The following is a 22,805-nucleotide window of genomic DNA, read 5'->3' on the forward strand; positions in this document are numbered from 1 at the left end:
GGCCCCCACCCCCACCCCCAGGCTAAGGCAGAGCAGCCAAGGCAGGTGCGGCCAACTCCGGAGAGTCAGGCAGCAGTGCCGCCCTGTTCCGTGTGCAGGGCCGAGGTCTCCACAGCGTTCTCTGTTCTCTCTGGATGTGTTGCCCGGGGTCAGAGGTGATGTCTCCGCTGCCCTGCTGGTCAGCAGCTGAGCCTTCTGTGTGGTCTGCAGAGCTGCCACTGAGCCAGAGGTGGTCTCTGTGTTTCCTGGAGTCAAGGTGGTCTCCATGTTTGGTCGTTGCCATGCTGCTTTTCCTGCTAGCAACAGGCCACGGCTAACGCTGAAGCAAATGGTGAAGCTGGCCAGTGTTTCGTGTCCCCAGCCTCCCCTTCCGCCCTCATGCCTCTCTCCTCGCCATTGTCATCCGTGCTCTGCTTTGGAGCCTTTCCCTGGCCCCCATGGGCACCCGCCTTGACCCTTGCTAGGATCCGGGTATGCCTCATTTACATCTCCACGCAACGTGAAACCGTAAGCTCCTCTGAGAGCGCTTAGAAGGTAAACCAGATCATAAAGCTGGAGCTCCTAGCCTCGGCATCGTTTGCTTCCCTGACGTAGCTGCCCACTTCCCTGTAGTATCACTGCCACGTCTCTCAGTTTCTCTCTCCATCTTGTTAGCTGCCTCCCCAGCTTGTCTTCTGTGTCCTTCCTGCTTTCTGTCTCCCTCCTTTTGTTACCTGTGTCTGCTTCCCTCAGCCTGTCGGCCTCTTTTGTAATGCACTTCCTTCGTCTTGTTTTCTTCCCTCATCTTTCTATCTGCTTCATTCATCTCCATCTTTATTTCCCTTATCTGCTCCCCAGCTCCTTTCTCTGCTTTTTTCCTTGTCTACTTCCCTGTCTTTTTATCTGTTTCCCCATCTCATTCTCTCATTCTCTACAGGAGGCAAGAATTTTGTTATCTTCTTGCCTCCTGTAGCCCTTTGAGTTTGTGACCTGCTTTAAACCACCTCTACTTGAAAAGAATACAAGGCTTTAGCAAAAGCAGATGCCAGGTGGAGACCAGCGCGAGGTAGACTCGTGTGTTACCCTCCTGGGGACAGACCTAAGTACCTTCGTAAGGGCTTGTCTAACACGTGTCCCTGTGACCCGCTGGGGACTCCCAGTGTGGAACAGGTATGAGGAAGTAGGCATTGCTCTTCGGGGGCATCAGCAGTGGAGTAGTGATGCCCCCTACGGCCTCTGTACCCTTATTTCCTTCCTTCCTCTCACGAGGAAGAGGCCTGCTCATCTTGGGCCAGTTCTGGCTGTGACATAGACTGAGGGAACAGAGGTCTCAGGACGTGGTTGATAGCTTCCCATTGGTGCCTCCTGAAGACAGAGCTCCTGGGAGAGTAATGATCGTGAAGCCCGTGGGCTTGAGTTGGCACAGAGGGACGGGAGCCCAGAAGCCACAGGTTGAAACCCAGTGACACTGGGCAGAGTAGGTCAGAGTGAGGCTTTGGAGTCTGGACTGTGTTTAGAGTCCAGGCTTTAGCTCCAGTCTTGGCTCTATTACCTGCCAGCTGTGTGACCTTGGGCTAGTCAGTCTCCCTCTGTGCACCCCACTTTCCTCATGTATAAATGAGATAATAAAATCAAATAATAGTACCATCCTGAGACTGTGGGTAGAGCAGTGAGACGGCATGTATAAAGTACAGTGCCCGGCACGCAGCAAACACTGAGCGGTGAGTCTTTAGAAGGAGAAGATGTTTGGGTACAAGAATAAGGAATGTGGCTCTGGGGCCTTCCTCAGTCTCTGCCGTCGTCACATTCGAGTCAAAATTCATTTAGGCAAATGAGTGGATGTTTTGCTATTTTTTTTTCAGATTTTTAAAAATTGTTTTAATTTTAATTTTCTGTTGCTGTCGAGTCAGTCTGGCACTGTCGCGTGGGCTGGAGTGCAGCGGCACAACCTCGGCTCCCTGTAACCTCCGCCTCCCCCGTTCAAGCCATTCTCCTGCTTCAGCCACCTAGTAGCTGGGATTACAGGCGCCCGCCACCACACCTGGCTAATTGTTTATATTTTTAGTGTAGATAGGGTTTCACTATGTTGGCCAGGCTGGTCTCGAACTCCTGACCTTGTGATCCGCCCACCTTGGCCTCCCAAAGTTTTTCAGAATTTTTTAGAAAACACTTCTACTAACCTTAAGGCTTTCTTTCAAACCCAGATCCCCTTACACATTGATCAGATGTAGCAAGTTTGCTTCAAGTTTTTGGAACTGGTTTCCACTTTAGGCTACTGAAGGTCCCATATCCCCAAAAGACTATCCCTTCGTCTCCTCAGCCCCCCGTTTAAAGATTACACACTGCAGTCGGGTGGGTGCCAGATGAGGAAAGCGGAAGACGCGGATTCCCTCCCGCGCAGTCTCAGGGCCAGTGGGAAGGAGGGTCCTGCCGAATTGCCTGGGCCACCCCCCAGCTTTGGCTTCAGGACTGCAGAAGCCTCTCCCGCATGAGGCTGCATCCAGGAGAGAGGGACTAAGGGGCTTCGTTTAGAACTAGGGGCAGGGGCTGAGTGTTGGGCCTGTCAGTGCGTAGGTGAGTGTTGACATACATCACTTCACACACCTGATGAAGGAAAGAGGCGACAGGCTCGGGACCTAAGTGGGTGGAGAGACACTTTGTCTCCCTTTCAGATGGGCCCGGGCTACTACGAGTCTACATTTCAGTTGTCCAGTTTGAATTAGCAAATAATGAAGTCACACAAGCAGAGGCTGCTGCTCGTGATTATAAGACCCTTAGAACTATCCCGCTGGACTTCAGAGGACAACAAGCCTGGCTCCCCTCTCTCTCGGGTCTTCCTTCATCTCTGTCACGGGATATTGGCCTGCGCATGTTGAAACTGTGAAAAGCGTCGAGTCCATGAGAAGTACCAGCTTGATAAACGAAGTCTGCGTGATGCCTCCCGAGGGTCTGTGTGAAAAGTAAACTTGCGGCCGGGCGCAGTGGCTCACGCCTGTAACCCCAGCACTTTGGGAGGCTGAGGCAGGTGGATCCCCTGAGGTAGGGAGCTTGAGACCCGCCTGACCAATGTGGAGAAACCCTGACTCTACTAGGAATACACAATTAGCCGGGCGTGGTGGCTCATGCCTGTAATCCCAGCTACTCTGAGGCAGCAGAATTGCTTGAACCCGGGTGGCTGAAGTTGTGGTGAGCCCAGATTGCGCCATTGCACTCCAGCCTGGGCAACAAGAGCGAAACTCCGTCTCGAAACAAAAATGTAAACTTGCTGCCTGTGAGGGGAATTGGGATCTGCTCCCGTAAAATGGGAGGGGGGACCTGGGGGCTCTTCTTGCCCTTAACGGCAAGCAATTGCCCGTCCTCTGGGTTCCTTCCACCCCTGCAGCCTGCTGGAACCTGCTGTGGCAGCAGCATCTCGTGCGGCCGCTGAGTGCTGGGTTGTTCCATCCACAGCAAGGTGGGCCATGCTGGTCAGGGCTCCACGGAAAAAGCACAAATAAATCAAACACCAGCTCCTACTTCAGATCTGATGAAATTCTCCATTTCCGCTCCAAATTGAATTCCTCCCGAAGGATGGGAGCAGCTCCTGGGAGTAATGAAGGCTCCTTCCTCCTCTGCTAGAAACATGTTTTAGATTAACAGACGCAGCCTTCTAATCTGGGTGGGTAGGTAGCGTTCAGGGACAGCCTTGAGAAAGTGTTTTCAGACCAGACACGATATTTTTAATCTCGAGGGGCAAGGCGGCAGACGCGCAACACGCTCGGCCTCTGTGGCGGAGGCGGCCCCAGAGGTGGTCTCCTGGGGAAGAGTGACAACGTGGGAGTGTGGCTGCAAGCCACAAGCCACCCCTCCTGCCACGTCCTCTCCTCCACCACTTGGAGCCAAGAAGAATCTATGGTGGGGAATAGAAGCGAGACGGCTTGTGCTTTTTGAGATTTGAAATATCACTTTCCTTCCCATCTCTTATTTGGGAAAAATAGTACACTCTGTGATTTAAAAAAAAAAAACATGAAAGAAATGTTTTTAGGATGAAGATGTCATTGAAGTGATTATCTTCCATTCTCTGTAATGGTGATGAATCGACAGTCTGGCATTTGTAGAGGCATCTGACACCGACTCTTTCAGGGGGAAAAAAAGAAACAATTTTCCAGTGAACCCTGTCAGGGGGAAGACTGATCACCGGCAGGCCGGCTCGGACCCTGAGCACAGTTCCAAGAAGGCAGGGATGAGGAGGAGCCGGGCTGGGTGCAGGGATGAGGAGGAGCCGGGCTGGGTGCAGGGATGAGGAGGAGCCGGGCTGGGTGCAGGGATGAGGAGGAGCCGGGCTGGGTGCAGGGATGAGGAGGAGCCGGGCTGGGTGCAGGGATGAGGAGGAGCCGGGCTGGGTGCAGGGATGAGGAGGAGCCGGGCTGGGTGCAGGGATGAGGAGGAGCCGGGCTGGGTGCAGGGATGAGGAGGAGCCGGGCTGGGTGCAGGGATGAGGAGGAGCCGGGCTGGGTGCAGGGATGAGGAGGAGCCGGGCTGGGTGCAGGGATGAGGAGGAGCCGGGCTGGGTGCAGGGATGAGGAGGAGCTGGGCTGGGTGCAGGGATGAGGAGGAGCCGGGCTGGGCTGGTGAGTCGAGGCTGAGGTAGGAGTGCAGTGTTCTACAGGTCCATTCTGTTTCGAGGGTGGACATGAGATAGATTATCTGTTGAGAAAGAAATACTTAACATTATTCCTTGAAGTGAGCTAAAGAAAATTACTTTTCTTCACTCACCGTTGAAAAAAAAGCAGAGTCTAAAAAAAGATAAGAGGTTAAATCTACTTAACACGAGAAATTCAGACATTTAGGATCCGAGGGAGGGAAGGAAATTCTCCTTGAGAGAATATTCTGTTGGTCCTTTTATGTCAGAATTTTGTCAGCAGCCTCTAAGAAAGGTTATCAAAACCTCATCCACATGTTTGGTTTCCATTTAAAAAGAAGCCGTTTCCTTCATGGGGAAATAGCCCCAGAGTATCCAGTAAGTCAGACCCAACCTCAGAGGCCACACGGGCCCGGGAGGCTTTTGGGTCAGGGTCCCAGCCGGAAAATTGCTTTTCAGGGAGAAGGTCCTGTTTTCCACAGAGTGGTCATTTCTACGGTTAACGCCCTTCCTCCTGCGCGGAGGGTTGGGGACGTTCAGGCGTGGCCTCCCTCAGAGGACGGTGGGAAGTGCATTTTCCCCGACTCCGAAGAAAGGACTGAAGATGGCAAAGGGGACGTTTAGGTGGAATTCTGGCAACGCCGGGGCCTGTCCCAAGGCCAACAGGATGGACCGAGGCCAGGGTGGAGTCTCCAGAACACTGAAGGGTGGGGAGGGAAGTCTGGTGCAGACGGCAAGGACTGCTCAAGGGGGAAATGAAAGGGTGGGAGAAAGAAGTGCCACCCCCACACGGCTGCTGCTGTGCCTGCCTTCAGCCTTTTATGTTTGCGTAAACGGGCCCTGGTGAGGCTTCCACGTTGGCACAGAAGCGCGGGCAGGTCCCCGGACAGCGGAGGCTTTTTCTCCATGAAGTCTCAGAGCGATTTCGCAGTCGTCCGCTCCCAGAAGCTTCCTGGCCGGGGTCCGCCCTCCAGTCTCGGGAAGGACGCACGTCTGTCTCTCTGGCCGCAGACCCTGCCCACGCAGGCTTGCCCTCCAGCCTGTTTATAAGGCCTGAAGTTACTTCTGTTTTGTTTTAGCCCAAAGGGTGAACTGCTGCCAGGAGTATGTCTGGAATGTTATTTACTTGGTACATTTCTGTGGCTTTTCTTTGTAGCATTGCACATGCCAGAGCCATTTACTTGAAAATGCCGGGTGCACAGTTTGTCTTCTCGACGGGGTGACTTTCTCAGTTAGGGGAGTTTAGTTCCTGTGTCTCTCAGTTTCTTCCTTCCTTCCTTGTTTTTTTCCCCCGAGTTAGTGCTCTGAGCAATACTGTTGGTGCCTGTTGCATCGCACCCCTTTGTCCTGAGTGCCCCAACTCCACTTGTAATTTCTGGGGTTTCTGGTGTCCTCTTCAGAGCGCCTGGCAGACGCTTTTTCATTTGCATGCCTGCCCTGTTATTACTTCACATGAAAGCTGTCTGTTTTGGCAGACGTGACCGTCGTGATTGCAGCTGAGCTCTGAGCTGAATGGCTGATGTTGTGTAAGGGAGCTCGAGGTGGGGTTTTCTCCGGTGGTGGCCGTGGGAGTGGAAGAAAAACCTGCGAGCCGTCTTGGCTTGTGCCGAGCTGACATGATGGCAAACAAATGACTTTTGAAGGGAGGAACCGGTGTGTACAGTCTCCCAATTTGGAAGGTTTCGCAACTGTTTTTGTTCAACTGAAGGAGGAGAGAGTTTGTAAGGGCAAATTCTTCATTAGGAAGACTGTAAACAAGTCCTGGAAAAAGGATAATTGCTGAAGGAGGAGGCATGGAAGGTATTTGACGGGCCTCTTTCGTCAGCTCCCCTTTTTCCCATTTCATCTATGCAGTTTTAATGGTGGTATTTTGGGTTTTAACACAAGGTATGGAAAATGAGATTAGCTAAATCTCCCTGTCTGGTGCCAGTCCTGGGGCCGTTGGCACACCTGGGTGGGATAACTCCCTGCTTGCTTTCTCTCTCTTAGCATGCTTTTGTTCTGTCATGTGAGTCCATAAGCGCTTGCAGATACGACGGAAAAGCTTGGCCTTACACAGGCTCGGCCTTTATTCGGGCCTCCTGGAACCCTCGGCCCTCCCCAGCAGCTGCCGGTGTGTTCGCATCAGAGCCGACCCCCGTGCAGAATGGAACGTTTTTGCTCCGTTCTTCTCGGCTTTTTCTGTCCTTCTGTGTGACTTCTCAATTTGTTTGTAAGCTGCTCATTTTTGGCTGAAGGGTCTTCTTTGATCTCTCTCCTGACGGCATAAGCTTCACACGGTCACACCTGCTCTTCTTTTACAGTCCAGGTTTCAGAGGAAATGCTTCCACTGCCTTGTAATTTTTTTTTTTTTTTTTTTTGAGTGTAAAACTTTGGTGCAGGTTACTTATTACAGGTAATAGCCGTTTGATGAGGGAGAAAACTGCTTGGCAGAAACGGCCACCTGAACTGCGGCCAGAAACCTAAACTGCCACTTTATTTATGTCTGAAAGCATCTAAGCCACAAGCCTCTCAGTCATGATCTAGCAGGCACATGATAATAACAGGCTCGCCAGGCTGGGAAAGCTGCCCCATGGGATGGCCGGGAGGACAGGCTCTAACAAGACTCTGTGCATTTTCTCCCCCATTCTCCACAGCCCACACATCATGTTCCTCTCTCAGAGCACCTTGACAGGAGGGAGCCATCTCTGTGGGACCCGCCTCTGCCACGAAATCGCCCACGCCTGGTTTGGCCTGGCCCTCGGGGCCCGCGACTGGACGGAGGAGTGGCTGAGCGAAGGCTTCGCCTCTCACTTGGAGGATGTGTTTTGGGCTGCAGCACAGCAGGTGGGTTAAGGTGACCCTAAGCCTCTCACTCCCCAGAGTCAAATTCCATTTCTGGTCATTTGCTCACCCAACAGCTGTGGACTGAGGGCCTACTGTGCGCTAGGCACAGACGTCGCTGGGGAGATGGCTGCGTAAACAAGAGAGGGAAGCCCCTGCCCCCCACAGGCTGTGAATTCTAGAGGTGGGAGAGAGTAGACAAGTGGATCAGCAGTGGGTCCAGTGTGGGAGGCCAGTCGTCTCTTTCTGTGAAGAGAAATGAGCCCCAGAGAGGGGCAGCGGGTCCTCTTTTAGAAGCAGTAAGCGAAGGCCGCTCTGATAAGGAGATATTTGAGCAGAGATGTGAAGAAAGGTCATGCTGTGGCATACTCAAGCACTTCTTTGTGGTTGTGTGCGTTGTGTGTGTGTGTGTGTTTTAAATAAAGAGATTAAAATGTAAATCCAGAATCATCTCCGATGTGTGCTCACAAGTAATAAATGAAGAATGAAGCAGGGGTGGTATAGATGAGGGAATGGTGAGGACTGTGGCAAACTGACAGCTGCTACTCAGCTCTAACCAGTTGTCATGGTGAAGGGAGGAGGGCTCAATATAACCTACACTATTAGTTTTTTAAGGTAATTTATAATTCTGGACTTTAATGTGAAGTTTACTAATTTAAAAAATACCATGCAAGACAGACATACCCGAAGCCAAACCTGGTGCACACGCTCCCAGTTTGCAACCTCTACCTTAAAGCATTGGCCGTCAGTTCTAGTGAGGATAACAAGCAGCTGAACTGCCTTGTGCTTACTTTCAAGTTCCTAATTTATTTATTTTATTTATTTTATTTTATTTTATTTTATTTATTTTTTTAGACAGAGTCTTGCTCTGTCGCCCAGGCTGGAGTGCAGTGGCACGATCTTGGCTCACTGCAACCTCCACCTCCTGGGTTCAAGCGATTCTTCTGCCTCAGCCTCCTGAGTAGCTGGGATGACAGGCACATGCCACCACACCTGGCTAATTTTTGTATTTTTAGTAGAGACAGAGTTTCACCATATTGGCCAGGATGGTCTCAAACTCCTGACCTCGTGATCTGCCCACCTTGGCCTCCCAAAGTGCTGGGATTACAGGTGTGAGTCACCGTGTTCAGCCTCAACTTCCTAATATGCGGGTCACTCTTTTTCCCCTGTCATCCTTGTCCCTTAGACACCGTGCTATTTGGCATTTTCCAAAATTCCCAGGTTTGTGCATACCTGCATGATATTGTTCAAGGTCCTTTGTCTGTTGAAATCTTATTTATTTTTCACTAACCAGCTGGAGGTCACCTTCTCTAGATAGCCCAGACTGATGACCTGACTCACAATTCAGCACTGCCCTCCTATACACTGGGTTCTCACGATACGTGGTACTTACCTTTTTAAACTTATTGTTCTGTTTTCTTTTCCTCCTACTATGTCATTTCCTTATCCTCATGCCTGGACAATGACTGCTTCAAATTGGAGCTGGGTCTTGCTTTTCTTACCCTGGCCACGGACCCAGCAGTGTTCCCATCAGTGTCCGCTGCCACATGGAGTCCTGTGAGGAGAGGCCACATGATAGACACAGAACAGGCTCTGGGCTCCGAGTCAGAAAGACTGACTTCCGGTCCTGGCTCTGCCGTTCACCGGCTCTGTGAGTGTAGGTCGGTTAGGTAGCCTCCCCAAACCTCCGTTTCCCCATTTGTAGAATGGATATTAGAATGCCGAAGCTTGCAGGGTGAATGGGATCAGGTGTGAATGAGCTTAGCACAGTGCCCAACACATGGAGAGTGTGCAAGAAATACCTGTTCCCTTCCTCTTTGTGTTTCCCTCCGCCTTGCACACAGGCACTCAGCAGGGGTTTAATGTGAATGTACCTCTATCACCATCTCTTCCCTGGAGTGCCTCCCTTCTGAGATGATCCCATCTGAGCTGGTCCTGGAGTTGTCATGCGTTCCAGGCGTCTGATCATGACACCTCCGGCTTTGATCTCCTGCATCCCCAGAGTGCTCCTCCTTAGCCTTCCCTCTGCCTAGACTTCTAGGAGGCCACTCCTTAGTCTGCTGGCTTGGTCCTGCCTCTTGACTGATAAGTTTGCAAAGAGAAGTAAACACCAAGTATCGTCAGAATTCCGAGGTAGGAGAGGACAGGCCTGGGTGGGCCCAGAAAGCCTTTGTGGAGGCGGTGGCTTCTGTTGTGAGCCCAAAGGGACAGCAGGAGCTGAGCTTTCTCTGTTGCTCCTTTCCCTTAACATGATAGGGGTCAGCCCCTCATCATCCTTGGAGGTACGTGCAGTAACTCTTCAAGATGCGAAAACATGAACACCCCTGAGGCAAAATGGCCGTTCTAGATTCCAGCACAAAGTTTGAAACGTTTCCAGAGCACGTCCGCCAGGCTGACCTCTCCCTTCAGTGGCGAGACTGAGTTGTTGCTGGCCCTGGCGAGTGCCTGCCTCAGGCCATCCAGGGAGTGGGGGAGCACCCTGTGGGGCAGGGGTGGGTGTGCCACCTCCCGGGCTGCTCTTGGCCAGCAGGCCCCACCAGAGATCAGGGATGAGGACACAGGGTGACGGGGTCACCAGGGTCACCTCGCTGCCTGGGGGACTGTGCCCTGTAGCACCGAGCAGTAGGAAGCCTGGTGGGGCTGGGGGTGGGGTGCGGGGACGTGTGAAATCCCAGGGAGATGGAGACCACCATTCACTCAGAGAGGCATCCGCAGGGATCTGTGAATTGAGTCAGTCGCAAGGTTGGATGGTGTAGCTTGTCATCAACCTGGAGAAAGTCTAAATGCCTTCACAGGCATAGTAGTGTGCTCGGGCTGCCATAAGAAATCCCAGAGACTGGGTGACTTAAGCAACAGACGTTTATTTCTCACGGTTCTGGAGGCTGGAAGTCCAAGACCAAGGTGCCAACAGGGTTGGTTTTTGGTGAGGTCCCTCACTCTTCCTCGCTTGCAGACAGCCACAAGCTGCTTTTTCTCTGCGTTCTCACACGGCCTTTCCTCTGTGCATGCAGAGAGAAAGAACACTGTTAGCTCCTCCTCTTCCTAGAAGAACACCAGCCCTGCAGGATTAGGGCCCCACTCATGACTTACTTAACCTTAATGACCTCCTTGAAGGCCCTGTCTCCAAATACAGTCACACCGGGGTGAGGCCTTCAACACGTGTATTTTGCGGAGACGCAGTTTAGTCCATAACAGCAGGCACGTGGGGTCTGAGGATCATCCGGCCTCGGCCAGCTTCCCTGCGCCTCACTCCCTCCCAGAACGGTCGTCTGCTCTGGGTCTGATGGACGCCTTGCCGTTCTGTAAGCACATCACACCCTTGCCTGGCCCGACGTGCCTTGCAAGTGCTTTCCCTCTTCCTGAAATCCCTCCTCCCCGGCTGACTCCTGCTTCCCTGAGCACCAGCACTGCCACCACCCCCTCCTCGGGAAGCCCTGGTGGGCAAGGGGGCATCTGGGTTCCCCCGTCACCTGCTCTCTGATGTTAGTTTTCCTGCCATCTCTCCCCTGGCTGCTCCCTCAGGCCCTGTCTATATTGTCCCCAGGGCCTGGCAGAGACTCAGTAAATATCTGTTGAAGGAATTATCAGGAACGTTTGATTTCCAGAAACACCTGTGGATAGACGTCTTCCCTCCCCAGTGGGTGCTCTGCTGCCCGCCCTCCCTCACCGAGGTGCGGGCCGTGTGGCCCAGTGAGCACACCATGGAACGGCAGCGGGTTCTGGCTCAGTCGGGCAGTGTGATGGCCTCCCCTCCCCCAGAGTCAGTCCAGGCAGCACTTGTAGTTACGTGCACACAGAGCCATCTGGGTTGCATTAGCAGGCCCTGCTGGAAACAGTCCTTAACAAAATTGAGGGCTGGGGAACACCGGAGGGGAACGGTGGGGCCTTCCCTCCTGTGCAGAAAGACAAAGCGGGAAAAGAGGACAGATCCAAGTGGAAATGGCTGCAAGGGAAGCCCACGCTGTCCAGACCAGGTGTGTGTTGGTGGGTTCCCGAACCAGGCAACCTCTGCCGAACAGCAGGCCCCGCTCCACTGCCACAGCACAAGCGAGCGTGCGCGGTTGGTTGGTTGTTTCAGGCACTAAGAGGCTCCGGTGGCCTTTAGGGTTCTGATGGAAGCAAGGTGAGAGCAGGGGGCAGGCTATGTTGTCCCCCATTGAAACCAAGCGAGCCATTTCACCAGGACCACACCAGTGACGGTGTTTTGTGCATGTGTGTCTGTGTCTGTGTCTGAGCAGCTGGCCCCCCACGAGGCCCGGGAGCAGCAGGAACTGAGGGCCTGCCTGCGCTGGCGTCGCCTCCAGGATGAGATGCAGAACTCCCCCGAGGAGATGCAGGTGTTAAGGTAAAACTGCATTGTGATCCGCAGCCCTCTCGTTCCTTCTTTCCTTCCAGACATCTCCCTGCCACTGATGACATCTGCTGGGTTTCCTTTTTCAATTAAGCCGGGCGGGCTTCTCGTCCCCCCAGATGGGACGGTTATGATCTAAGTCTTTCAGGGTGTGTGTTTTGATTTGCTTTCCGACATTTTCCTGGTGACTGTTTAGGAAAAAACTAGCATGAGGCCATTTCCGGGGGTCAGATCCTTCGCTTGAAGTTCTAATAGTCACTTTATGTGGTGGCTGTGGACGTGGCGAGGGCTGGGGTTTGGCAGACAGTAACCCTGTAAAGCCAAAGGGGAAAAAAATCTTTAGGAAAATATTGATTCCTAAGTGTTTAGTGGTCACAGATGTGTGTGTCAATGGGCCCTTTTGTTTCCACCGTAGCCTGGCAGGAAGCCTCTGCTGCCCCCCGTGCAGGAGGATTCCATGGCCAGCTCCTGAGTTTTGTTTGTAGACTGTGGCTTGTGGCATGTGCAGGATTATTTCGTGCCATTTTTCCACGTGTGTCCCTCTCTGCTTTGCTCCTTTTCTTTGTAAAATGGTTATCTGAAACCTGGTGCCTAGGCTCTGGGAGCACTGCAGTTGCTGTGGCAACAGAAGCTTCCATCCACCCCTCCTCTGGACTAGAGTCAGATGCTTGGAATCCGCCATCAAACAGGTGGGGGGTGGCCATCCAGGAACTGCTCCTCTCCTCGCCCCCCCACTTTTTTTTTAAGATGGTGTCTCACTCTGTCACCAGGCTGGAGTGCAGTGGCGGATGTCTGCTCACTCCAACTCCTAAATTCAAGCGATTCTCCTGCCTCAGCCTCCCGAGTAGCTGGGATTACAGGCGCCCACCATCATGCTCAGCTATTTATTTATTTATTTATTTATTTATTTTTGTATTTTTAGTACAGACGAGGTTTCACCATGTTGGCTGGGCTGGTCTTGAACTCCTGACCTCAGATGATCTGCCCACCTCGGCCTCCCAAAGTGCTGGGAGTACCTTCCTGGGCAGAAGCCTGCCTTGGACGGTTCTGCTTTTTGGTTTGTTTTTAAACGAACACCCGCACTTCGCCTGTGACTGAAGCCTAACGCAAATGCACCCCAGGGAGAGAGCTGGCTGGGACTTCTGTGCAGCACTGCAGAACGTCGGGTGTGGCAAGCTGCACCCTTCCCACGGCAAAGTTCCCTGTGCTTGCACGCTAAGGCGGCCTCCCAAGTTGACTCATCCATTGTTTCGGAAAGGCAGATCTAGTGGAGGGAAGTGGAGCGGGCCAGGAGCCAGGAGACCTGTGTTCCCGCCTGAAAGCCACTGTTCCAGCATCTGTTCCCTCGGCCAGTGCTGACTGAGCCAGGCAGGATAGCTGCCCCTATGGCCACTGTGGACACGGCCCCTGCTCTCATGGAGCTTCCACTTAGCAGGGACATCGCTGCATGTACTGGCCGGTCACAGGTGGTGCGCAGCGCTGTGAGCGGACCGCTCGGTGATGTCCATACTGACTGGAGGGTGGCACATCTGGAGGTGGGGGGATTTCTCTCTGAAAATGAGCTGCCTTGCACGTAGCCTGGCTGAGGCAGGAAAAGCCTTAGTGTGCCTTAGGGATAGAAAGGAGGGCAGTGTGGCTGGAAAGGGGACTGAGGGCAGGGGCAAGAGAGGCAGGCAGGAGCCAGGTCACACGAGCCTTTCTCCAGGTTCTCGGAAGCTGCTCTGGGGCCTTCAGCAGGAAGGTGTGTGATCCGCTCAGTGTGCAGTGCCGCTGTGTGGAGAGCACCACAGGCAGCCGACGGAAAGCCAGCAGAACGGTTGCAGCCTCGCAGTAGTCCATGCGAGAGGCCCTGGAGTGCCGGTGACAGAAGCAAGACGCAGACCTATTTGAAATGTGTTTTGGCCATGGAACCAGCAGGCCTTGGTTGATTGAATGTGGAGAAGAGGAAAATGAATGTATCCAGAATGACTTCGAGGTTTTTTGAGTTGAAAGTTGGGTAGATGGTGATCCCATTTATATGATGGTAAAGACGTGGGGAGGAGCGCGGAAGGAAAGTGAAGTTTCCAGCTTTGCGTGTGTTAAGTTTGTGATGACCAACAGATATTCAGTAGGACGAACTTGGGAGACTGCAAGTCAGGAGCTCACTGGAGAGGCTGGAACATTCAGCCTATAAAATCCCTTAAATCCTGAACACAGTGGAACCCCCAGGGAGAGAGGAGAGTGAGAGAAGGGGTCAGGAGGAAGAGGGGGAGCCAGCAGAGGAATCTAGGGAAACCGTTACGAGTTTCCCCAGAGAAAATCAGGGCTCCAGGGCCATGGAGGCCAGAAAAGAAGCTGAGATAAGCAGGTGGGAGACTCGGCTGATGTTGGCAGCTGCCTGGGGGAAAGGGGGTGAAAGAGAGAGAAGTGGGACGACATGGGTGGAGAAGGAAGCCAGGCTGAAGTGGACAGGAAGCGGGGCTGGTGACTGCAGGCTCCGCGAGACAGGTTGTGCTGGCCCAGGAAGCAGAACTGGAAAGGCAGGAGAGGGGCATGGCGGCCAGAGAGGTTTGCTTTCCGTAGGGCGCCCAGGAGCGTGCTCACCGACGAGCCGCCTCACTGCGCAGATCCCTTCACCCTCAAAGGCTCGGGCCCTCCACCCGAGAGGTCATCTCCATTCTCCACGTCTCTAAGTCCCTTTGATCCCTTTGGTTCTGCATAACCATAGTCCTTCAGTGGGGGTAGAGGTATCATAATGAAGATGAGTTTTGATGAACTGTGTTTCCAACTTGTAAGCAAGTTAGACCGCACCCTGGAAAGTCGGTTCACACACGAGGAGGGCCTCATCTCTGGCTTCCCTGGAGCCTGAGTCAACACAGCTTCTGATGGCCAAGATCTTTTCCTTTGTGTGTGGAGCTGGGAGAACAATCTAGTATTTTTAGACCTTTGTGCTAGACGGCTTTTTATGGCATTTGCTTTTCTTTGTCTTAGTGTTCAAAAATTTTGTTTGCCTAAATTTAGGCTAACCATGAATTGACTGCATTTGAAAGGCTTATTGCACATCAGTAAGGAAAATACTGTTATCAGATGCACTTACAATGAGGAGGAAATGTGTCCGAACCTGCCCTGAATTATATGGTCTAAGTCTCGTGCACTCCCATCCCCTGGAATTCTCCCTGAAATGGACTCAGAGAACCTGGAAATTATTGAAAGTAAAAGCGAGAACCAGACTTGTAAAAATTTGTTCTCAGATTTTGTTTTCAACGAGACCTTGGGAAAGAAGTCCTTTAAAAACAATCAGAGATGGTATCTTGTTTTTTCTTCCAAGATGCCCCATGGTCTTGAAATGATGGACCAGAACAATGTAAAAGTCTGAGTTTATGTCTCAATAGGTTTCCACATGTTGGCGGACACAGTGGAAACTTCTCTTGAGATCTTTGCCACACTGTTCAACATGTCTGACCAGTCTCCTAAAAATGCTTTCTCCTTGAAGCACTTTCTCCTCCTGGCTTCTGTGTGTCTTACTCTCCTTGAGTTCCCTCTGCCTCTGTGGCCAGTCCTTCCTCACCTCTCTTGCTGGCAGGTTAACAGTCTCCACTTCAATGGCCCAAGGCTCAGAAAGACTGAATAAGATGTCTAACCTCCTCTGGCTGATAAAGAAGAGAACAGGGATTTAAACCCAGGGACTGAAACTCTTCTGTTTCCCTATACCATATTCCTGTCTTTAGGGAACTGAGAGAGCATTTAGTTGCATTTAAAACAAAACAAAACAAAACAGAAACCTGCAGGTATCTTGGGCTCTGGAAGGACATACAGGTCAGGGTGAAATGTATGCTTAGTCCAGGCGTCTTTTGTCTTTTAACACATGAAGCATGTGTCTTATTAGTTTAAAAGATATTGAGAAAAAGGAAAACTCAACATTCTCTTGGTTATAGATAGTGGAGCATTAACAAAGTGAGAAGAGAAAAACTAAAATTTTGTTTGGCAATGATTTATTAATTTCAGTGATTGATAAGAACAGCTTTCCATTTGTGCCTTCCATCCACCCACTAAGTCGCGGTCTCACCAAATGTTTCTGCTTTTCTTTTCTTTTCTTTTTTTTTTTTGACACAGCCTTGCTCTGTTGCCCAGGCTGGAGTGCAGTGGCGTGATCTCTGCTCATTGCAACCTCTGCCTTCTGGGTTCAAGGGATTCTCCTGCCTCAGCCTCCCAAGTAGCTGGGACTATAGGCAGGTGCCACCACGCCTGGCTCATTTTTGTATTTTTAGTAGAGATGGGGTTTCACCATGTTGGCCAGGCTGGTCTCAAACTCCTGACCTCAGGTGATCCACCTGCCTCGGCCTCCCAAAGTGCTGGGATGACAGGCGTGAGCCACTGTGTCCGGCCCAGATGTTTCTTAGATTGACTTTGTTGTGCTTCCTTTGCATCAGATGTGTCTGAGATTGACTTGCTTGTAAGTCATTCGTTACAGGTTTCTTGTGTTTTCCCGGCCTTCTCAGCCTTCATTGGCTGGAGAGCCTGTAATGTGGCTACAGGCTTCTGAGGCAAGACGATTTGCTCAGTTTCGAAATGTCAGGGATCACATGCCACTTTTCGTTTGTTAATTATTGAAGATGTCTTTTCCACACATGAGACCCCAAGGACTCTCCCAGACTCTTCCTCTCCTCTCTGGCCCTGAGCAGAACTCTTCCCCAGGCAAAGTCTGCTTTCAGTGTTCCTTTCTGCCCTGCCACTGCTCAGCTCTCTCCTGTCATCCGTCCCCTGCCTACAAGGTCCCCTCCTGACCTGTGCAGCGGTGGCGGCTCTAGCCGGAGATGCACAGGGCTTCTGAAAGGCCTGCCATGCCTCCTGTCTGCAGGGTGCAGCTGGATTCCGGCAGCTTCTCCTAAGTGCTTTCAGTCAGCACACTGTGACAGGCCCCAGGGATGGAAGAGCTAAGGTGGCAGGGTCAGAAGAAATCTCTGTTGGTTTTTATCGTTTGTGATTTATTATGTCTTCCCTTTTTTTCTGGATTCATTGTTAAAGTCAAGCTCCTGCTGACAAAAACATTAAAATGTATCGCTTTAAGGAGGTGCTGACAGGCAGGAGTCTATGGAACTCTTAATGTTAGCTGCTGCCTCCACTTTGATACAATACTAGATAAATGCCAGCATCTTTCCCTAACCTCCTCCTGAATGCCTCATCCCTTGATCACAAAAACATCCCTTAACAACAGGGGAAAAACCCCAAGTATGGAACCCTATCCACAGCCAAATAAACCCTGCATGGCACAAGTGCTGTGAATTCGTGTGATGCCGAAGCACTGTACATTCCACTTAAACTAGGAAGCCTTTTTTCATTTTTATTTTTATTTTATTTTATTTTATTTTTTTTCTGGGAGACGGAGTCTTGCTCTGTCCCCCAGGCTGCGGTGCAGTGCAGTGCCACGATCTCGGCTCATTGCGAGCTCCACCTCCCGGGTTCACGCCATTCTCCTGCCGCAGCCTCCCGAGTAGCTGGGACCACAGGCGCCACCACCGCGCCCGGTTACTTTGTGTGTGTGTTTTTAATAGAGGTGGGGTTTCACCCTGTTAGCCAGGATGGTCTCGATCTCCTGACCTCGTGATCTCCCCACCTCGGCCTCCAGAAGCGCTGGGACTACAGGCGTGAGCCACCGCGCCCGGCAGGAAGACGTTTTATTAAGTCTTCTGTGTGTAAACCTTCTCCATATTGCTCAAAATTTTTATTTCTAATCCCCACAGAACACAGCAGTCTTTTCCACCTGCATGTGGGGACACGTGTATTCGCAGGGACCCCAGCCTGCCTTGTGGGAAAGCTGTCCTCCTTGGAGCGTCCCTGGGTGCAGTCGTATACTCGCTTCCAGCCCCCAGGTTCCCCTTCCTCTGCTGCTCCTCTCTCTCGAGATCGGAAGCCTCTAGCAGGGCCAAGAATACATCCTTTTACTCTTCCTGGGCCAGCTCCCTTCTCCCAGGCCTTCAGTGTTTATTCCAGACCTTCCTGTTCCGCCCGCCTTCTCTTGCCTCCTGCTCTGCTGGGAACATGGAGGCCATCAGCCATGCCCTTCTTCTGATTCTGTAAACACAGCTACATCCGAATCTACCCCGACCTCTCAGATGCCCAAGTGACATCCTGTCTGCCTTGATGTGGCTAAAGATGAATTGCTAGTTTCAGGGTAGAGCTAGAAGTGCATGTGGCTTGACAGTTTCATAGAATTGAGCCCTCTGCCCCTGAGGAAGAAGGGGAAGGAGGAATGGAAAATGAGGCGCTCGTCACTTTGGACCGTGTCCTGTCGGGGGGACAGTAGTTCTTGGGGGCACCCACAGGCATGACGGTGGTGAGAGCCTAGAATAAGTGTCCAGTCACCTTTGTGTGTCACCGGAGCTTCTTTTTGATGGATTACCTGGTGGGGTCTTGTTGCCGACCAAGAAGGGCAGGCAGTCCTTTTTAATTCTCTTGATGAAAGCCAGCCATATCCTTCTATTTTAATACGGCATTCATACCTGAATTTAATTAGCTACATTTTTATTGATTCATACCATCTTATTTTTAAATTGAAAGCTTGCCGGCTTCGAGGAAGAGTCTGGTAAGGAGACAGGAAAATCTCAGTTTCATCTGCTTTAGTGGGGCAAGCTCTAAAAGGGAAATGGCCCGGGGCCCCTGCCCAGTGCACCAGCTACCTGGGGCCCTCCTCCACCAGGACCTGGCTCTGTTGCCACCCACGGCCCTCTGTCCTCAGCCCTCCCTCCTTCCCTCTCCCTCTCTCTGCTAACTATGCTCACACTTCTCCTATCTTTTTTTTTTTTTTTTTTGAGACAGAGTCTAGCTCTGTTGCTCAGGCTGGAGTTCAGTGGCGCAACTTCGGCTCACTGCAGCCTCTGCCTCCTGGGCTCAGGTGATCCTGTCACCTCAGCCTCGCGAGTAGCTGGGACCACAGGGGCGAGCCACCATGCCTGGCCTCTCCTATCCATGCTAATCTCTCCTTTAAACTGCTGCACACTCATCTAATTAGCCAAACACTTGTCTCCATTCCCACAGCTCTTAAAACTGCCAGTCCTGGAATCTGCTTTCTGCTCTCACCAGTGTAGGGAAACTGTTTTTTCCTTGGCGCATTGTACCCTGACAGTCACCGGATTCTGGAAGCAAATTTTATTTTTAATCTTATGAGACTCCTCTGCTTTGTTTGGTACTGTTGACAGCTCTTCTGGAAGTTTCTGTCACTGGCTTTTGTGGCAGTCCCTCGCCTGACTCTTCTTGCCCCTCTGTCATTCCTCCTCCATCTCCTTCAAGGTCTGCCCTTTGCCTGCCCGCGTCTTCCGAGCTGGTCTTCCTCGGGCCTCCACACTCGGCTGCATGTCCTCCCAGAGTGGTCTCCTCTGAACCCCCATCTTAGGTGGGGTTCCCCAGGTGCAGACCCTGACGCAAGGCATATGGGACAGAGATTTACTAGGAATCGTTCCGATACGGTCTGGCTGTGTGTCCCTGCCCAAATCTCATGCTGAATTGTAATCCCCAGTGTTGGAGGTGGGGCCTGGTGGGAGGTAGTTTGTCGTGGTTTCACACCATCCCCCTTGGTGCTGTGGTCACAATCATGTGTGAGTTCTCACAAGCTCTGGCTGTTTACAAGTGTGTGGCACCTTCCCCCCCCAACTCTCTCCCTCCCGCCCCAGGACAGGGGAAGATGTCCTGCTTCCCCTTCGCCTTCTGCCGGAATTGTAAGATTCCTAAGGCCTCCCGAGGAGCTGAGCAGATGCCAGCATCATGCTTCCTGTACAACCTGCGGAACCGTGAGCCAGTTAAACCTCTTTTCTTTATAAAGTACCCAGTCTCAGGTATTTATGGCAATTCAGGAGCAGACTAATCTATGTTCCCAGGAGGTGGAAAGGGAAGGAAAATGGAAGTGAGAAGAGGAGGCTAAGCGGTGGTGCCGTGCCATCAGGCCGGGTCACGCAGGGTTACTCTGGAGGAAGCATGGGTCCCCCTCAGTTGTTCCCATCGGGCGGTGGACCCCCAGGGTGCATGTGCCCTGCACTCATCTCATTGGTTGGAAAACTGTACAGTCCCAGGTTACTCTGGAGGAAGCATGGGTCCCCCTCAGTTGCTCCCATCGGGCGGTGGACCCCCAGGGTGCATGTGCCCTGCACTCATCTCATTGGTTGGAAAACTGTACAGTCCCAGGTTACTCTGGAGGAAGCATGGGTCCCCCTCAGTTGCTCCCATCGGGCGGTGGACCCCCAGGGTGCATGTGCCCTGCACTCATCTCATTGGTTGGAAAACTGTACAGTCCCAGGTTACTCTGGAGGAAGCATGGGTCCCCCTCAGTTGTTCCCATCGGGCGGTGGACCCCCAGGGTGCATGTGCCCTGCACTCATCTCATTGGCTGGAAAACTGTACAGTCCCAGGTGCTTCCCCTGCTTGTGTCCATGGGAAAGACAGGCTCAGGCAAGCCCAGGGCAAACTCTGACAAAGAGTTGCAGAGAGCACGCCAAGGGCTGCTGTGCACACAGGTGGGGCGTGGGCACGGCTGGCCATGCCCCCTTTTAAGCCAAAGGCTCCCAAGTCTCCACTGGCAGCTGCACTGTCTCTAAAGACCAAGTGTGAATGCTTAGCTCCCTGTTGGCATCTCTCCTGATTACCCCACAGGCATCTTGTACTGGTCATCCCCTCTACCTCGCTTCACCTGCTCCCCTCCCATAGTGTTGAACTGGTGGCACAGGTCCACCCACAACAGGGTGAGAGCCTGGGAGCTCCAGTTCCTGCCTCTCCTTCACTCCTCCCCTGGGAGCCATTGCTAACAACTGCCAATTTCATCTCCTAAGGATTTCCTCAATTCAACCCCTCTTCTCCACCCCAATGCCACCCCTGTCTCTTCCCCACATGCTTGTAGCAGTCCAGCAGCCCCAGAGTGTTTTCTACTGGTCTTGCCCTTCCTTGCTGCCACCAGAGAGTTCTCTGTACAAGAACCTTATGGTTCTGCCACCTCCTTGCTAAAACTCTCCAAGAGCTTCCCCTCGCCTGCAGGAAAATCTTCAAGCCCCTTGGTGTGGCATGCGAGTCCCTGCACATCACCTCTGTCCCCCGTCTCATCTCTTGTCGTTCTTTGCTTTACCCTCTCCCTCCAGGTAGCTCAGAGACCCCTACTGTGGTAGTCAGCTCAGGCTGCCATAATAAGTGACCAAAGGTCAGCACAGATTTATCTTCCCACAGTCTGGAGGCCAGGAGTCCCACATCAAGGTGTTGACAGATTTGGTTTCTTCTGAGCCCTCCTTCCCTGGCTTGCAGTCACTGAGCAGAAAAAACAAACTGCTTTTCATCTGCTCTCACCCCACAGCCATCAACACAGAAGACTTCTGTGGCCAAATGTGTGGGAAGTTTCCCCACACACCAAGCAAGCAATCACTTCTGTAGTGGGCAGCAGCTGGGTGTCCCCTGGTTCTGTGTAATTCTGACACTGTCCAGAGCGTCAGATCCCGCGGGGTGAGGGCGCATTCCCCCGACTGCCCTCCACCTCCCTCAGGTTGTCTACCCTGTGCTTCTGACCAACAGCTATAAATTGGGGTTCCCACGGCTGGTGCGTCAGGATTTGCTAGAGCAGCTCCCGAAACCCAGGGGAACACTCACGTTTACTCATTTATTATAAAGACACTACACGGGATGCAGGTGGAGAGATGCGCAGGGTGAGGTATGAGGGAAGGGGCGCGAGGCTTCCCTGCCCTCCCCAGATGTGCCCTCTCCCTGTGTCCAGCTGTCCACAAGCTCTCACAACGCTGTCCTTTTGGGTTTTTATGGAGGCTTCATTTTACAGACGTGATTCATCAAACCACTGGCCTTTGGTGGTCAACTTGACCTTTACCCCCATCCCCTCCCTGGAGATTGGGGGCGGGGCTGCAAGTCCCAACCATCTAATGCTGCTTTGGTCTTTCCGGTGACAGCTCCTCCTGAGGCTACCTAGGGGCTGCCAGCCACCTGTCCACTCGTTAGCATGCAAAGGCATAATTGTGAAGATCCAGAGGATTTTAGGGATTATATGCCGGGAAACGAGGACAAAAACCAAATACACACTCCACAGTGTGACAGCCACATCTCGCTGTGTCCTCACGTGACCTTTTCTCTGCGTCTGCATGTCCCTTGTGTCCCTCTGTATGTCTTAATCTGCTCTTCCTAAAGGACACTAGTCACATTGGAATAGGCCCACCCTGACAGCTTCATTTTAATTTAACCACCCCTTGAAGCCCTCAACTGCCTGTCTCCAAAGACAGTCATATTCTGAGGTACTGGGGGATATGGCTCCAACATATAAATTTGGGGGAACCCAATTCAGCCATAGCTCGTACCATCTGCCTGCTCTTTCTTACCTCCATGCCTTTTAAAAATGTTGTCTCTATTTAGAATATCCTTGCCTTGCTGCATAATTCCATATCATTATGACTCATCACTGTGACTCAGCACAGGCTGCATTGCCTTCCCAGAAAGTCTCAGACCTTTTCCTAACGTAAGCTGCCGTCCCTCCTCTGCACTCCTAGGCTCTCTTCTCTGTCCCTCTCTGTTCTGACTACATGATTTCATAATTCTCTTTATGTTTACCACATTAAATTGTCAAGATTTGATCATTTTCGCCCTACAAAAATAATTTCTGTTTTGAAACGGAGTCTCGCTCTGTCACCCAGTCTGGAGTGCAGTAGCATGGTCTTAGCTCACTGCAAAACTTCTGCCTCCCTGGGTTCAAGCGATTCTCCTGCCTCAGCCTCCTGAGTAGCTGGGACTACAGGCGCCTGCCAACACACCCAGCTAATTTTTTGTATTTTTAGTGGAGATGGGGTTTCACCGTGCTAGTCAGGATGGTCTCGATTTCCCGACCTCGTGATCGGCCCACCTCGGCCTCCCAAAGTGCTGGGATCACAGGTGTGAGCCACCGCGCCCAGCCAAAAACAATTTCATGTGGTCCAGCCTAATACATCTCTCTCTTCTGACCCGCAGACTTTCGTCCCTAGGGACCACGTCGTGTTTCTCAGTGCACCACAGCGCTTGGCACTGAGAGGGTGCCCCGTAAGTGTT

The 22,805-nt window shown here is 52.1% G+C and overlaps 1 protein-coding gene across 14 annotated transcripts in view; it reads left to right on the plus strand.

The window, feature by feature from the left end:
* The window catches only part of AOPEP (aminopeptidase O (putative)), a 357,345-nt gene that overhangs the window by 182,998 nt on the left and 151,542 nt on the right, over positions 1 to 22,805 (plus strand). For 13 of the 14 annotated variants that reach the window (XR_012094710.1, XR_012094711.1, XM_073021366.1 and 10 more), the window contains exons 6-7: positions 7,237 to 7,426; positions 11,662 to 11,768. The exons of the other annotated variant lie outside the window; for it this stretch is intronic. Coding sequence is in view for 11 of the 13 variants with exons in the window: in XM_073021366.1 (XP_072877467.1) it covers positions 7,237 to 7,426; positions 11,662 to 11,768 (297 nt within the window). In the remaining 2 variants the exon portion in view is untranslated. The remainder of the gene's footprint in view (positions 1 to 7,236; positions 7,427 to 11,661; positions 11,769 to 22,805) is intronic. 14 annotated transcript variants of the gene reach the window in all.

This window comes from Chlorocebus sabaeus, chromosome 12, assembly GCF_047675955.1.
Source record: "Chlorocebus sabaeus isolate Y175 chromosome 12, mChlSab1.0.hap1, whole genome shotgun sequence".
In the NCBI taxonomy this organism is placed as follows: Eukaryota; Metazoa; Chordata; class Mammalia; order Primates; family Cercopithecidae; genus Chlorocebus; species Chlorocebus sabaeus.